Source organism: Nannospalax galili, unplaced genomic scaffold (assembly GCF_000622305.1).
Source record: "Nannospalax galili isolate Female #2095 unplaced genomic scaffold, S.galili_v1.0 scaffold448, whole genome shotgun sequence".
Taxonomy (NCBI): domain Eukaryota; kingdom Metazoa; phylum Chordata; class Mammalia; order Rodentia; family Spalacidae; genus Nannospalax; species Nannospalax galili.
This window is the reverse complement of record NW_008359324.1, coordinates 537899-554591: the sequence shown is the minus strand read 5'-3', so window position 1 is coordinate 554591 and position 16693 is coordinate 537899. Positions and strand designations below refer to the sequence as shown.

The 16693-nt window shown below is 38.3% G+C and overlaps 1 protein-coding gene across 6 annotated transcripts in view; it reads left to right on the top strand.

The window, feature by feature from the left end:
• The first annotated feature begins 1468 nt into the window (after positions 1 to 1468).
• Positions 1469 to 16693, top strand: part of Ascc3 (activating signal cointegrator 1 complex subunit 3) — a 379245-nt gene continuing 364020 nt past the window's right edge. For 3 of the 6 annotated variants that reach the window (XM_008822937.3, XM_029558582.1, XM_029558578.1), the window contains exons 1-3: positions 1469 to 1704; positions 1957 to 2029; positions 15392 to 15523. In XM_008822937.3, coding sequence (XP_008821159.1) covers positions 15434 to 15523 — 90 coding nt within the window. In that variant the 5' untranslated portion in view covers positions 1469 to 1704; positions 1957 to 2029; positions 15392 to 15433. Of the gene's footprint in view, positions 1705 to 1790; positions 2030 to 15391; positions 15524 to 16693 lie in introns of those variants that run through there. The other 3 variants (XM_029558580.1, XM_029558579.1, XM_029558581.1) reach the window with 3 other exon arrangements.

Here is a 16693-nt window from a genome sequence, read left to right as displayed (position 1 = left end):
TTTCAGAGTCTTTCTTTTCCTTTACCTCCCTGGTTCCTCTTCATTATCCTGGTTCCTATAGTTATGTCTGGATACATACTTATCAGGATTTGGTTCTAGGATCCACATATGAGAACATATGTCTTTTTGTTTTCCCGAGTCTGTGTTACTTTGCTTAGTATAATAGTTTCTAGTTCCATCCATTTACCTGCAAATTTCATGATTTCATCTTTCTTTACTAGTGAGTAAAACTGCATCATATAAATGAACCACATTTTCATTACCCACTCGTTAGTTGAGGGACACTTAGGTTGCTTCCATCTCTTAGCTATTGTGAAAAGAGCAGCAACAAACATGGATGTACAAGTGTCTCTGCAATAAAATGAGTTCTTTGGGTATATGCCAAGGAGTGATATAACTGGGACAAATGGTAGGCTCATTTGGAGTTTTTTAAGAGTTCTCTACACTGATAGGGGTTGAACAAGTTTGCAGCCCCACCAGCAGTGCATGAACATTTCCCTTTCTCCACATCCTCTCCAACATTTGGTATCATTTGTTCTCTTGATCTTAGGCAGTCTGACTGGGGTAAGATGAAATCTTTACCTAGTTTTACTTTGCATTCCCCTAATTACTAATGATGTTGAACACCTTTTAAGATGCTTCTTAGCCATCTTTATTTCTTCTTTTGAGAACTCTCTGTTCAGCTCCTGAGCCCATCTTTTAATTGGGTTACTTCCTTTCTTGAGTCTTTAATTCATTATCTATTCTGGATGTTAAACCTCTGTCAGATGTGTTGCTGGTGAAGATTTTCTCCCATTCTGTGGGTTTTTAATTCACTTCCTTGGTTGCTTCTTTTGATGTACAAAAACTGTTTAGTTTAATGAGGTCCCATTTGTTGATTCTTGACCTTGTTTCCTAAGCAATTGGTATCCGATTTAGAAGATCCTTTCCTACACCTATATCTTGTAGGTTATTGCCAATGCTTCCTTCTAACAGTTTCAGAGTTTCAGGCTTCACATTGAGGTCTTTGATCCATTTGGAGTTGACTTTTGTGCAAGGTGAAAGACAGGGGTTTAGTTACTTTATGGGATTTATGATTATATTGCTATCCTAATGAGACTCCTGGCTCATCACACATTCTGTCAGTATGGGTTAATAGGTTGTCTTCCGTGTGTTCCCCTCTGGCACACCGCTACCTCTCACTGGAGTTCATACCGTCTGTCTTTTGCGTTAAGGCCAAGTATGTAAAATCAGTCCAACTCGACTTTTCACAGGGATTGTTCCAGTCAGGTAGTCGCAGAGATGGACGGGGGAGGGGAAGATGAGGCTCCTCCAGGTGGGTGGTGAAGGCCAGGAGCCAGGGACAGAAGCGGTGTTCGGAGTGGCCCAGTGCAGAGCAAAGCCGGCCTACAAGAACAGAAGGGGCAGGGCCTGCGGCGTCGCAGGGTGGGGCCAAGTCTGCGTGCCAAGCGCGTGGGGAGCCTACGTGGCGTGCGGACGTTGACGGCGCTGCGGGTGACGTGTGGCCTGCGTCTGCCCTGCCGGTTCCTGTGAGCAGGTCCGCGGGTCGGTCTGTGCAGTGCAGCACTCTGCGGAGCTCTGCCCGGAAGCGACGCCTCTGGCCTGGGCTGCCCAGCGGGGCGGGTCTGGTCCCTAGACAGAAGAGGAAGCAAAATCGCGAGCCCCGAGCCTCGGACCGGGTGGCTTACAGGCGGTCGGGCTGAGGTAAGCAGCCCGGAAGGCAGGCTGCGGGAGGCGGGGCTGAGGGGATCCGCGGGGGCCGGTGGGCGGCGGGGCGGGGCGGGGCCTGCGCTGGCTTCCCGGGTGGAGGTGGCGGTGGGGACGGAAGGAACTCCAGCGGTGGTCGCCCACGTGTGAAGACACGGCGTGGCCACGTGGCAACATTTTTATGTTTGTGCGCAACTTTTTTCATATTTTTCTGCTACGAAGCCGTGGTGACATAGTTTTCTGGCACAGGTTTTTGGATGGTCGATCCACCCGACTCCACCGAAAGGTAACTGAGTCGCGGAATCTAGAATGTAAATTTGAAGTAAGTAAGGGGATGGGGGGGTGGGGCGTGTGTGTTTATGCGCCTGCGCTAGGGAGATACTATGGGTAGATGGGGTGGTTATAAGAGGGATGCAGTGAGCTCATGGATTTTTCTTTGGTTTAAGAAAAGCATAGCCTTTGCTAACCTTATGGTATCACAAGTGCAATTGAAATCGATAATCCTTTTCTTTCTGTCCCTGGGTTAAAATTACATCGAATAGCTAATAATCTCATCATCGTCTGCAGATTTTAATAAACCAAAATATGTTTTTTCCTGATTTCCAGAGTTTTATCAAAAGTTCAAACTTTGGCTTCTGATACTAGTTTGACACTCCAGTTCATAGCAATGAAACATAGCATGTTTCATTTTTAATAACGATCATAATTCTAGTATTGCATTAGGAAAATGCTGTGCAGAGATGCCAATTAAGTGTAGGTTGATTTACAACCATTTGATGACAGAGTTTTAAAAATCCTTTTGAACAGTTTTATTTCATGGTTAATCCCTCTCCCTCCCTCTCTCCTTCTGGAGGTTAGAACATAGAAAGTTTCTCTGTGGACATGGAACTTTGTATGGTCCCCTAACACCCTTTTAAGAGAGAATCCTAAAGCTCACAATTGGGAATCAGTTTCTATTAGAAAAAGTTTTTGTTTTTCTAATATTTACAATGGATTGATTGATATGTGTGGTATGACTTGTAATTTGTGAAACACTGTCCCTGCAGAGATAGTTTGTATAAACTTTTTCAGTAATCTAGTACAGTTTTTAACTCTGAGAACATGTCTCTGAAGTTGAAATTTTTGCAAACGTGGAGCTTTCAGGAAGAAAAAGTGAAGGAGGTTGGAAGGTGTTGGTTTAACATACCTAATCCGAAAATTCCAAATCTAAAATGCTCCCTACAAAGTCAGAAGTGAAAAATCCCACATCATGGAACTTTAATCATAGGCAAAATCATTTAAAATACTGAATAAAATCAGTTGCTGACTTGTATATAAAGTATATGTGAAGGATAAATGAATTTTGTTTTTAAATGTGGGTCCTGTCACCAACATATCTCCTCCACTGCATGCAGATATTCTAAAATCCCAAAACCTCAAACTTGGAGCACTTTGGTTTCAAACATTTCAGTTAAAGATTTCTCGGTTTGTACTTAATACATAGATTAACTATAGCAAGCACACATTATAATGTAAAGCTAATCAAAATAGGCATTGAGTCCTCTTGCATAAATTTTGCCTAGTCTGATAGTATGAAATGCATGAAATGTAACGTGTTATTTCAGTTCTTTTTGCATATAGGTAAGCAAGTGAATTTGAGAAATTGTTTGGCTATATTTTTCTGTTTGCTGTTTTACAAGTTTTATTTCTGATATCTTTTACTGTGATTCAGACATAATTCAGTTTAATTCATGTTTGAGGATTCTGCTTAGGTTTTCTTTTTATCCTCCATTTTAAAAGTTTAGAAATATTTTGCAATTCTTTTTAACTTGCTCATCAGAAAATGCAATTCCTTTTGGAGAATGAATCACAGAAGTGAAGAAAGACTAACCAAAATTTAACAAAAACAGAATGGTAAATGGTAATCTAACTTAATTTGTAAAGGTTCCCCAAGAGAACACTCCTTTAATTTTAGTATTCAGGATGCAGGTGGGTATCTGAATTCCAGGCAGCTGGTCTACGTATCCAGTTCTAGGCCAGCCAGGGCTGTATAGTGAGAGCTTGTCTCAAAATACAACAACAACAAAAACTAGCAAAAACACAGAGAAGAGACAAAATAATATGGAGAACTGAATTCAAATGGATTTCTTGTGTAATGATAGAATAACTTGTCCAGTATAAATTTTGTTCCTGCTTTTGTTAAGTTTTGGCTAGTCTCCAGTCACTCCTGTGACTGACCCTCCAAAGACAATGTTTAGGAGTTGCATTCATTTTCAGAGATTTGTATTGGAGTGGAAAATCAGGCTGGAATTTAGTGAGGACTATAATTAATACTAATAATAAACTTATGGTTAATAGGCATTCTTATATGTTTTAATTAGAGGATGGCTTTGTTAGTGAATATTTGTATTTGGAGAAGAGAAAGCCCACACTATTAATGACTAAATCTCACATTGGCAAAGTTCTGGAACAGTTTCTGGGGATGGTTACAGGAATATGCTATAATGTATCCAGTTCATATTGTGGAGAACTTAATAAATCTATGACCCCAAAACTCTTTAATTTTGTGTGACACCTGTTCTATTAAATTTGAACTTCAAAAGAAGGATTATGAGGTAGTTAGGGAAGCAATTGCTAATGTTTAGCATTTTCAGAGATTGCTAGGTCGTTTTAAATTAAGGGAATGGGTAGGAAGACACTTTTCAGTAGTTAGTAAATATGGTATATGAAATTGATGGTAGAAAATGCAAATTCTCTTCCAAGAGAAGAAATTCTTGCTTACTGCTGAGACTGCTTCTGTTTCTAGACTAGTCAGATGTGAAAATATTTCATGTATAAATAGGAATAAATGTGCCTTTTATGTTGATTTAAGAAATTTGACTACAAAATTCTACGTGTTTTCAAGAAGAAATTAACATGGGCAGCTACCAACCATCTGAAACTCCAGTTCCAGGGGATCCAGTGCCTTCTTCTGGCCTCCATGGGGCAGGACATGGATATGGTACATTTACATACATGCAAGCAAAATACTCATACACATAAAATAAAAATAAATAATCTTGGATACACATAAAATAAAAATAAATAATCTTGGCCGGGCATGGGGCTGCATGCCTTTAATCCCAGCGCCCTGGCGGCAGAGGCAGGTGGATCTCTGTGAGTTCTAGGCCAGCCTGGTCTACATAATGAGTGGGCTGCAGGGAGACGCTGACTCAAATAAATAAATAAATAAATAAATAAATAAATAAATCTCAAAAAGACAAATAATTAATTAATTAAAAAAAATGCATCTTGGGCTGAAACTATTGCTCATTGGTAGAATGCTTGTCAAACATGAGCAAGGTCCAGGGGTTCAATCCCAAGTAACATTCCAAGAGGCATACCAAACCCTCTAGCTCCATGTTTGATATTTGGCGCTTTAGTTTCAAAGGCCTTATGTAACTCTGACATAGCTTCTCCTGAGCCAGCAGCCTGGTCCTGCTCCCTATATGTAGCTGTCCTTGGCAGAGTTCTCATAGCTCTGACATCTTCAGCATGTTGGGATCTCCATTGCAACTCGGTTACCTTCACAGCTTCATGCAGTGCCTTCTAGGGCCTTCATGCAGAGACTCCCCTGAGACACACTGCCTGGCGTCAGTGGCTAATGCAGAAGAGGAAGAATCCATGACCCCCTCCTTCACTTCTGCATCTTTCATGTCTTCAGAGTAAGTACCGCCTTCAAACTTTGTAATAACTCAGTTTTTTTTTAAGTTGGATCCTCAACTCACTGAATCAATGAGGTCTTGCCTCAAATCAATAAACTAAGCTGTCCCTGCACCCCCATTTTAATTCCCGAAGTGTAGAAGTAGTGTTTCTTGCTGTTCCACACTAGCTTATAGTTTGCTGGTCTGTGCTGAGGAACTCAATAAATATTTATTGACTGTTGTACATTCAGAGCATTGGACTGTCTACAGATGATAATTTAGATTACTCCTTACCACCTCAATCAACAAAGCACAGACCAGACAATACTAATAGTTTTACAAATTCAGTCTTTAAGAATGCCCTATACATTTTCATATATTTTATTTTCCTCTATGGCTTTATTTATTTATTTATTTATTTATTTATTTATTTATTTATTTATTTTTGAAACAGGGTCTACCTGTAGCCCCAGCTGGCCTGGAACTCACTATATAGACCGGGCTGGCCTGGAACTCACAGAAATCTGCCTCCAGAGTGCTGGGATTAAAGGCATGCACCCCCATGGGCAGCCAAGATTATTTATTTTTATTTTATGTGTATAAGTGTTTTGCCTGCATGTATGTAAATGCACCACATGCATATCCTACCACATGCATGTCCTGCCCCATGGAGGCCAGAAGAGCGCATTGAATCCCCTGGAACTGGAGTTACAGATGGTTGTTAGCTGCCCACGTGGGTCCTGAGAACTGAATCTAGGTCCTCTGCAAAAGCAACCATTACTCTTACATTGAGCCAACTCTCCAGCCCCATTAAAAAGTTAAAAAGAAATTGTGTGTATGAGTGTTTTACCTGCATTTATGTAAATGCACTCACCCATGCATGCAATAAAGAATCTCAGATGGAATTTTTTCATTTGAAACAGGGTCTGCCTGTTAGTCCCAGCTGGCCTGCAACTCACTATGTAGACCAGACAGGCCTCAGTCTCACTGAGATCTGCTTGCCCCTGCCTCCAGAGTGCTGGGATTAAAGGCCTGCACAACCATGCCTGGCATCTGGCTTATATTTTTTTAAAGAGGGGGCTAAATATGATTAAGATATATTGTATAAAATCCACAAAAATGCAATTAAAATGTATTTTATAAAGATAGGAAAAAATTAATGCTGGATTAAATGTTAGAATAAGGAACATTTTGGTAGCATTTCCTCTTTCAGCTAGCCTTGAGAATTAAAGAATTAATTAAATCCTGCTGTTTGACTTGGCAGGATTGCCATCTTGAAGGTACTCCTTTATCCTAAGTACTGCACATGAGTTCGTCTTGTTTTCCTTTTTCTATTTAAACTATTAATAAGTTGGTACCTTCAAAACTGGAAATTCTCTATGGATTATTGTCTCAGATTAAGAAGACTTAGTAGGGCTAGGGAAATGCAGTTTCTGCTCAGCACCCATCTTAGGCATTTCACAGCTGCCTGTAACTTCAGCTCCAGGGGCTGTGATGACTTCTTCTGGCTGCCTTGAGCAGTCACATCCACGTGGCATAAACACAGACACAAACACATTACACATGAGAAGAAAAAAAAAATCTTAAAAAAAGAAAGCATAGTATTTGCTAAGAGTAAAGGAAGACAGAGTTTTTCTAAAATGTTTAAATATATTACCAAAAAAATACATGATAGGAAGTTAAAACCAATTTCAAATTAACAAAAATTTAAAAAATTTACTGAAAATTGTGTGAAATTAAAATTTAATTCTATGTCTTATGTTTTAATTTGCTAAGTTTTATATGGTTTAGAGGAAAGATTTATATGATTCTTAGTCTGAGAGTATAAACAGAATGGTAGATTATTATACTTTGGGTCTCTTGAAAGTGTAATCCTGACCATGAAGTCACACATAACTGATGATGAGAAAGGGTACATGATCTCGAGAAATGATGTTGTGCTTGAATATTATGAAGTATGAATTGAGCATGGTCAGGAGACTAAACAAACCAAAGACAAATAAGGTTATCTATGATTTCAGATGCATGTCCTTAAGGTAACATTAAGGCAATAAAAAGTTTTAAGCTATTGATTTGTTTTGTGGGAGCAAGCACTAGGATGTTAAAAAAATGTTTAACTATTCAGTCTGAATAAGAGACTAATAGAAGAAGAATAAGAAGAATGTTCTCTGGGTTAGAAATGGCAGAAGTGATTTGTGTTGAATGGAATTGAAGAGTTTTATGCATGGGAATATTAAAAGAGCCCCCAGATGATCAGTGTTCAGAGAGTTTTATATAACCAGACGTTTTCAGATAGTGTGTTCAACAGCCATAAGTTAGCAGACACTAAGTTTGATGTTTGTACAACCAGTGTCTTTTATTAGCCTTTGTTTACTTAAAAATTATGGAACTTTCTTAATGAAAATTTTCAGATATAAACGTAACATACTCTCTATACAGACTTAATATTAACTTTTGTCTTATCTGCATCAGATTTTTCTCTTAAAATGACAGTTTTTCTTGTCACCTTTTCTACTCCCATAGTCTGCTACCTTGAAGCTGCTATATATATAGATTCTCAAACAATTTGCTCTGTGTTTCTATGACAGGATATGGACCAAGATGTAAGAAGGGGGACTGTTAGAAAGAAATGGAACTATTAACTTAGTGAGAAGACTTGGAGTAGGATCACAGGTGTCTTCTGCTATTTGAAAGTAACTCATGGAAAAGAGTACTTAGATTCAGTGGCTTTTGGGCATTCTGAAACAATGTTTTCAAAGTATTCTTAAGACCAGAAGTGCTTTCTGTCCATTATTTTGCAGTTCAATTATTATATAATCTGTGCTTTATTGAAAATGTTGCAAACATTGAAAAACACCATTGATTGATTTATACAGATACCATTTTTATTAAAAACACACCAGATACGTAACTTTCTTTATATCTGTAAAAACTATTAACCAATAATCCTTAAAGAGGTAAATGACAAAATTTAAAAATTTGTTAAAGACTAAATTTTTAAACAGCTAGATACATATTCAAACTATGTTTAATGCTTTTTGAAATGTTATTCTTTCAGTGGTTTTTTTTTGACGTATACTCATTCATTCATTTAAGAATGATGAAATATGGTTACCTTTTTCTTTGCTTGTTTGGTTTTTGATTTTTTGAGACAAAGTCGCACTATTAGCTCTGGCTGGCATGGAGCTTACTATGTAGACCAAGGTGGTCTTGAAATACAGAGATCCATCCGTCTCTGCCTCCTGAGTGCTGGGATTAAAAACCTGCAAATCCATGTCCAGTGACAAAATCTGTTTTTGCTCCTAATTGTATTATTTTTAGTTGTTGCTAAGAAAAATGGCTTAGAAGTTAAAATATAAGAAAGAATAGGAAGTGTGGGCCTAAAATCAAACATGGTGGCACATGTCTTTAATCCTAGTACTCAGTAGGCAACAAGTGCTTTTAACTGCTGAGCCATCTTTCCAGCCTGTGATTTATCTACATTCGAGAGACAGAGGTGGAGATTTCATCTACTGCTACCAAGTATGTACGAGCCTCTTTTATATGGTATGATTTTTAAGACTATTCTAGGAATTTTGTCCCTTAACCATCAAACAGTAATAAAGGTATTGGACATACCCTTTGATAAATAATGTTTGAATTTTGAGTAACTCCTTTTTATCACAGAGCTCCTATTTCAGGAATGGATTATTGCTTCATGAAATTGTGTAGAGGACCAAGTTTACAAAGTTAGGAAAACCCTTCTGTGTAAAGCATCTAGACTTGGTCCTACAGCATCACTAAAGTTTCAGTTTGACATATAAGTATATCTTAATAGAATATATTCAGATTAATATTTCAGGTCTTTCCAAGGGACAGGCATAAGTTCCTTGAGTTTTCTTTCTGATGCTCATGGTTAAAGTGAAATGAAAAGTTTGCCCTTTGAATATAGTTTATATAGAATATAGTTTAATATAGAATATAGTTTCTGCTAGTCCCTTTTCCATTGAACCAGTGTGGGGAGAGTTAAAATATGTATGGCCAAGTACGTAGTTGGTCTGCTCCTCGTTCTCTGGAGAGTGTGTACTTGTTTGGTCTCTTGAGAGTTGTTCTTCCTGCTTGTCTTTGCTGAAACAGGATTTTAGCATTTTGTTTTCCCAAAGATATTTAAAAGAAACAATTTCCTTATATTTTATTGAGTCAGAGTTATTAAGAACGATGGAGGATCTTTTATAATATAATGACAATTTGGCTAATAATAGCCTGTTGTAGGCTTTTTCCCCTTAGTTTTTGTGAGGGTAACCTGGAGCTATAAAATTACCCTTGAAGGTTGGTACAGCATGCTGTCTGCATTGTGCACTGCTGTGCTTTTGTTCCAAACTTGAAATATACCAGTTTATACTCCAGTGAAAAAGTTGGTTTGTGTTTAAAGGCTGTGCTGTTTTTTAAGACACAGATGTTAAACATTTGAGCCATGCAACACAAGATGTTCCTAATTTGAGGTGTATGTGGTGATTGATAGAAATCTAAGGGAGCAACAGATTCTTGTTTGAAGTTTCCCATTGGTATAGTTTGTAACAAAGTGATCTTATTGTTAAGACCTACTATTACATTTACTGAAGATTGAATGTAGTATCTTGTTCGGTAAGATTTTCCAGATTTGTGAATGAGAATAAAAATCAATGAAAATTTCCAACCTTTTAAAAGAAAGAACAGATAACTCAATTAATATGTGAGATAAGTTAAAATTGTGTTTTCAAGTACTCCATTTGTTCAAAAGATCATGCTGAGGCAGCATATTCAACATATCACATATGTCCTGATTTGATAACTGCATTTTGAAAGCATGAAGTTATGTGACGAAAGATAGGTTCTGAGGCAGAATATGTTCAGTTTAGTGTCAGGATCTTTCCTTGAAAAATATGTTGTTAGGGGGCTGGAGAGATGGCACTGGCTGGTCTTGCAGAGGACATGGGTTCGATTCCAAGCACCCACATGGCGGCTAAGAGCTGTCCTTAACTATAGTTCCAGGGGAATCTGAAGCCCTCTTCTGACCTCCATGGCATTGCATGACACTGTGCTGTCCTTTAAATCCTGATTTCATTTTCTTCCAAATACTTGTGGAAGTATGTTACTCAGTCTTAGAAAAATTCAGATATGATAACCAAGAATTATCTTGAGACATAGAAGTCCTAAAAACCAGACAAAGATTGTGAGATTAGCATATGAAATAAAGCAGTTGGCAAAGAGGAAGGCTTGGAACACTCCCAGCCAGGGCTGACATGTAACAGAACATACTGGAGCATGTTTGGGAAACCTGGCATAAAAGTCTTGATCTTTTCTACAGCATTTGCTATTTTCTTTTTTAAAAAAATTGTTTTTGTGAGTTCATTCGGTTTATCCCTATCTTCTTTTAGCTCTTTGTTTGTTCACGTGTTCTTTAAATTCGTTGAATTCCTTGATCATGTTTATGATTGTTCTTTTAAATTCAGTGTCCTGGGTTATCTCTAGGGGGCTCTCCTTGTAGAACTCTTCTGCAGGATTGGTGGGGTTTGGTGGGGACAGTGTTTTGGCTTTCCATTTTATTCTTTCATTGTGGTTTTGGCGTGTGAATTTCTTTTGTTGTTTATGATTCTGATATGAGAAGCTAGAGGCAAAGCAAATATGCTGAGTCCACTTACCCCAAAGATAAATCTATGAAGATAAACCCCAAAGATAAATCTATAAAGACAGGAAAAAGGTCACTGTTTGCCTGCGGTGGGAGGTGGGGATTGTGATAATAAAGAAAGATAAGATTATTAAAAACATAATCTTTTATGTTTTTAAGAGATTTATTTGTGATGCTGGAGAAATGACTCAGTAGTTAAGAGCACTGACTGCTCTTGTAGAGGCCCTGGGTTCGAATCCCAGCAGCCAAATGGCGGCTAACAACTGTCTGTAACTACAGTTCCAGGAGATCTGATGCCTCTTTTGACCTCTGTGTGCATACATGTATGCAATACACTCATACACATAAAAATAATAAACCAAATATTTTTTTTAATAAAAATAAAAGATTAAAATTCTTTTTATACTTTTTTGTGAGTGTGTGTGCACATTAGTATCACATTTTTAAATGTGTTCAGAGGACAATCAGGGACAGCTGATTCCTTCCCAGGGATCCAGCTCAGGTTGCCTGCCTTGTTAGCAGGCAACCCGTCCACAGACCTAGCTATCTCATGGCCACCTTTGAGTTTCTAATTGTCCTACTTGGGCTTTTTCCCTTGGAAGTTTGTTCTCTCTTAAGCTGTCTCTGCTTCTCTTATTTTCCATGTGTCCCTATCCAACTTTTTGTCCAGCAGCTGAACCTGAAAATCCTGGTAGGTACCCAGGGGATCAGTTTGCCTGCCTATATCGATCTGATACAGGAGAACAGAGTCCTCTTTCAGTTACTAGTTTGATTCATAAAAGTATTTAAGAATGTACTTAAAACAGAAGCTTTAGGACAATTTTATTAGAATTTAAAGAAAAATCCTCAGGGCAGACAAGCTGCAAATCTCAACAGCTGCCCTGAGCAGGAGAATGGAGGGAGAAGGCAAAAAACCATAAAGCCATGCCTGTTTAGAGCTGACTTGGTGGTCCGACTAGCAGTTGCATGTGGGGAGGAAGGGGAGCTTTAGAGAATAAGTAAAGAAACCAAAATTTTGAGGCAGCCCAGAGCATTAGGGAAATCATGGTTAGAAAAGAGATAGCAAGAAGAAAAGGAGAGGTTAGTTATACTTTTCTGAAGAGCAGGCAGACTTATGGAGAGCTGCATGTTTGTTGCCCAGTCCTGAAGCGCTGCACTAAGGGGAAGGGATTCCACCTAGTCTCTTTAGCATGATTTGAGCTGAACCTGCCCTCCTAGGGGTGGACCTGTGACCAGGTGATTGGCCTGGAAAAACTCCACCCAGGCCTCCAGTTCTCTTGACCAGAGTCTCTTAAGGGAACTTTTTGCTACTGGAACAAACATTATAGCTAAAAACGATACCTGAATATATTCCTAGTGGGTAGTTGAAATTTGAAGTTCTCTAGCCAGGGAGTTTCTTTGCAAATTGGATCATTTTACTTTTCCTATTAAAATTCTCCATTGTAATGCATAGTTTTTTTTGTTTTTAACCTTCTCCTAGTTATTCTCCTATCCGTTCCTTACTGATTTGTAGGCAATCATGTATATTTTTTTTTTTTTAATTTACTGTTGTTTTGTTTTTGTTTTTTGACAGGGGTCTTTCTGTAGCCCTAACTGGCCTGGAACTTGATCTCACAGAAATCACCTGCCTTTGCCTCCTGAGTGCTGGGATTAAAGGTCTGCGCCACAATGCCTGGCTTCGTGTATGCTCTTTAAAAAAAATTGTTATTACTGTTATTATTATTCTTTGTGTGTGTAGAGTGTATTGCTGCATGTATGTAAGTGGACCTGTGTTGTGCATTGCCGATGAAAGTCAGAGAAAGGCGTCAGATTCTCTGGAACTGGATTTGTGGATGGTTGATAGCTGCCATGTGGTTGCTGGAAATCAAACCTAGGTCCTCCACAAGAGCAACCAGTGCCCTTAACCACTGAGCCATCTCTCCAGTCCCCTTCCTGTATGATTTAAATATCTTGTTTCTGATTTCTAATCTAATTACATTTTGTTCAGAGAATGACTTACTGGAGCTCAGCAAATTAGCTTGGTCACCCTCAGCCTAAGAATACATTTTATACTTTTAAAAATGTTGCTTAAAAAATTAACAGAAGATTGAATGTGACCTGCTGCATGTACCACAGTATTTATTATTCTTTTTTTTGCATGAAGAGTTAATTTCGGATTTATGTAATAATTATTAGTTGAAAGAAAAAATTTTAATTGAATTTTTGCAATTTTCGTACAATTTGATGGTGTTTAAGTCCCCACCCCATTCACATCTCTGACCACTGCCCCCCACCCAGTTCATTGTACTTCACTGTGTATGCAGTATGGCCTGTAGAATCTGATTTTTATCTCCACATGTCCTTTAACATGGGTCCATTCACTGGAGCCTAGTCAACCTGTCAAGAGTCCCACCCGTGTAAGAAACTGTCTCCCCCTCCCAGCAGCCATCAGCTGCCAAAAGTCCATTAGGTTGGGTTGGGATTTCTTCCTCCCCTATGTCTGTGTTGGGGTTTTTTTCTGGTTTGAGCTTGCCTGGAACTTGTGCATGCTGTCACCATTGCTGTGACTGTAACTGACTAGCTGTTTGGAAAAACCTCTGTCTTTGTGGTCATCTATAACCTGTGGCTCTTGCAGTCTTTCTGCCCCTTCTTCCAGAATGATCCCTGAGCCTTGGGAGGCAGAAGCTTGAAATAACTGTCCTATTCAGGGATGAACAACCTGAAGCCTCTCGTGCTGTGCACACTAGCCAGTTGTGGGTTTCTGTTTTAACCACCATCAACTGTATTAGGAAACCTCTTTAGTGAGAGTTGAAAGATGGACTTTCTATCTTATGTATAGAGGCTGCATTGAAAATGTGTCACTTGGGGTTAAGTGTCTTATAGGCAATTATTTTTGGCGTTTGAGCAGTTGTAGAATTCTGTTAGTCTCTGTTGCAAAAAAAAAATTCTTTAATGAGTGGTGAGAAGTTCACTTGTGTATAAATATAAGGATGCATATTTAGAATACAGTAATAAATTACATTGGTGTAGGGATGTGACAAAAGTAGATTTTTCTCTATGATCTATGACCTCTCCAGCTATGTGTATTTGGCTATGTTTACATAAGTTTCCTCCCATTGAGTGGCCCCTAATTCTAATTAGAAAGCCGTTGATTACCCACAAGATAAAAGTGCCTCTACTGCACCAATAGCAATAGTTTGCTGCACCAGTTGTTTGTTATGCTGGGTGGGACCGTTGATTTGTTTTCTCCCTTGGTAGTTGCATAGTAGCCTCTGATACCATAAGAGCTAGTCTTCAGTGAGGAGGCTTCCAAGTCAGTTCCAGCATGATTACTCCAAGTCCTGTGTCTGAAGTATGGTATGTCTTCAACAATAGAGTCTTGCCTTAAATTCTAGGAGATTGGGAGATTGCATCCCAGAATTTGAATATAAGACCCTATTACTGAAAATATATCTATTTTAAAACTATTTCAGGCAGTGAGATGGCTCAGCAGGAAAAGGCACTTGCAAATTTTGATGACCCAAGTTCATTCCTTGGGATCCACATGGTGGAAAGAAAAACGGTTTCTGACAAGTTGGTCTCTGACCTTCATTTACAATGGCGGGTGCCTACACACACAAACACACAAAAAATGTCACTTAAAAATTTAAAACTACAACTGCAATTGTACATGAGATGCCCAATTACAAATGTACACAGGAATGTGCATTTTAAATCAAGTATAGGTTTGTGTATACAGTCAACAAATCATGCTTTCTAATTGTATTGTTCAAGGCTTGTGTATCTTTATTGACTTTTTTGGGGTGGGGCAGGGTAGAGGTTGAGTATGACTTGTGACTTGTAATTGAAGTCTTTGAATTTTACTTTGATATTGGACTTACCACTTTCCTGTTGTAATTCATTTTTACTTGTTTGTTTGAGACAGTCTTGCTGTAGCTTCAGCTTGCCTGGAACTTCCTGTTCACACCAGCCCACTCACTATTCAGACCAGCCTGGCCTAAATTTCACAGAAGTGCACTTGTCTCTGCCTCCCAGGTGCTGGGATTAAAGGCTTGCGATACCATGCCCAGTCATTTAAATACAGTGCATACAAATGAACTTTTATATCTTAGCTGTATACTTTATTACTATGTAGAGAGTTTTATCTTTAAAAAAAAAAAATCCCCAGTGCCTGTTGTACTGAAGCCTGTTTTGTCTGATGGGCTATATTTGATAGATTCTTCAGCTGCTTTGGTTTTTATTCTTGATTACTTGCTGGGAGATTTTTACCTGTATTTAAGAAACTTTAACATTGGTAGCAACTGCTTTGGGATTTAATTTTTTTTTGTACAGTTCAGTTTATTGAGTTTGATTACTTCTTTCATTTCTAAACAAATATCATTGTGTTTTGTTTCAGTTTCAAGTTTCTGATTTTTATGGATCACTGATATAATAAAAGATGGCTTTACCTCGACTCACAGGAGCCTTGCGCTCTTTTTCAAATGTCACCAGGCAAGATAATTATAGTGAAGGAGTAGCTGACTTAAAGGTAAATGTTTTTAGAGGAAAACCATTATAAACAAACTGCATGGACACATATTTGACATTTCTTTCTTCTTTTTTTTTTTTTAGTTGTATGTTCTTAAAATGGAAGTTTTATCCTGTTTCTATCTTGAGAAGGAAAATGAATGTAGTGTTTTCTTATTATAGTTCTTGTGTTAAGCACTTGTGACTGTGTTATCAGAGGGAGTAGTAAGCTAGAGGCCTTTGTGTTGTCAGTTTTTAAAGATTGTTTTTATGGGCTGGAGAGATGGCTCAGCAGTTAAAAGCACTGATTATTCTCACAGAGGACCCCAGTTCATTTCCCAGAACCCACATTTAAAAGAAAATATTTTGTGTGTATGAGTGTATTGCCTGCACGTATGTAAATGCATCCATGTCATGCAGTGCCTGCAGAGGTCAGAAGAGGGTGTCAGATCCGCTGGAACTGGAGTTAGATGGTTGTTAGTCACCATGTGGGTGCTGGGAATCGAACCCAACTCCTCTGCAAGAGCAGTCAGTGCTCTTAACTGCTGAGCCATTTGTTTAAGGCCTCTATTATAGTTAATTTTGTGATTTAATTTACTTTTATTTTTAATAAATTGGGCCAGGTTTAGGTCTATTGTTAAATGTTTAACAAATGAACAGGAACAGTGTCTGTACCTTAACAAAGGAAATATGAATATTAATTTAAACTATTTAGTTCATCTCATAGTTGACTTGGCCTTGTAATTGGTAAGAGGACATTTAAGGTTTAAAGAAGTTGATTTTGCTGGGTGTATGCCTGTAGTCCCAGCACTTAGGAGGCAGAGACAGGCAGATCTCTGTGAATTTGAGGCCAGTCTCATCCACATAGTGAGTTACAGGCTTGCTGGGTCTACAGGGAGACCCTGTTTCAAAAAGACCAAAAAAAACAAAAAATTGACTTTAAAGCTATTATTAAAACTTCAGAGATAAATACTAGTAAGAAAAATTTACAGAACCATAGAATGTTTTCACTATAATGTAACTAACTGGTAATGACTGATAATGTAAATTTTTATATGACCTAGCTTTATGATAAAGTACAGTTAGCTTTATCCCTGATATAAATGTAGATTCTACTTGGGCAATATAGTTATCACTTTGGAGCTTTATGAAAGGAACATCAGTCACTTTCCTACAGTGATTCAATGACTGC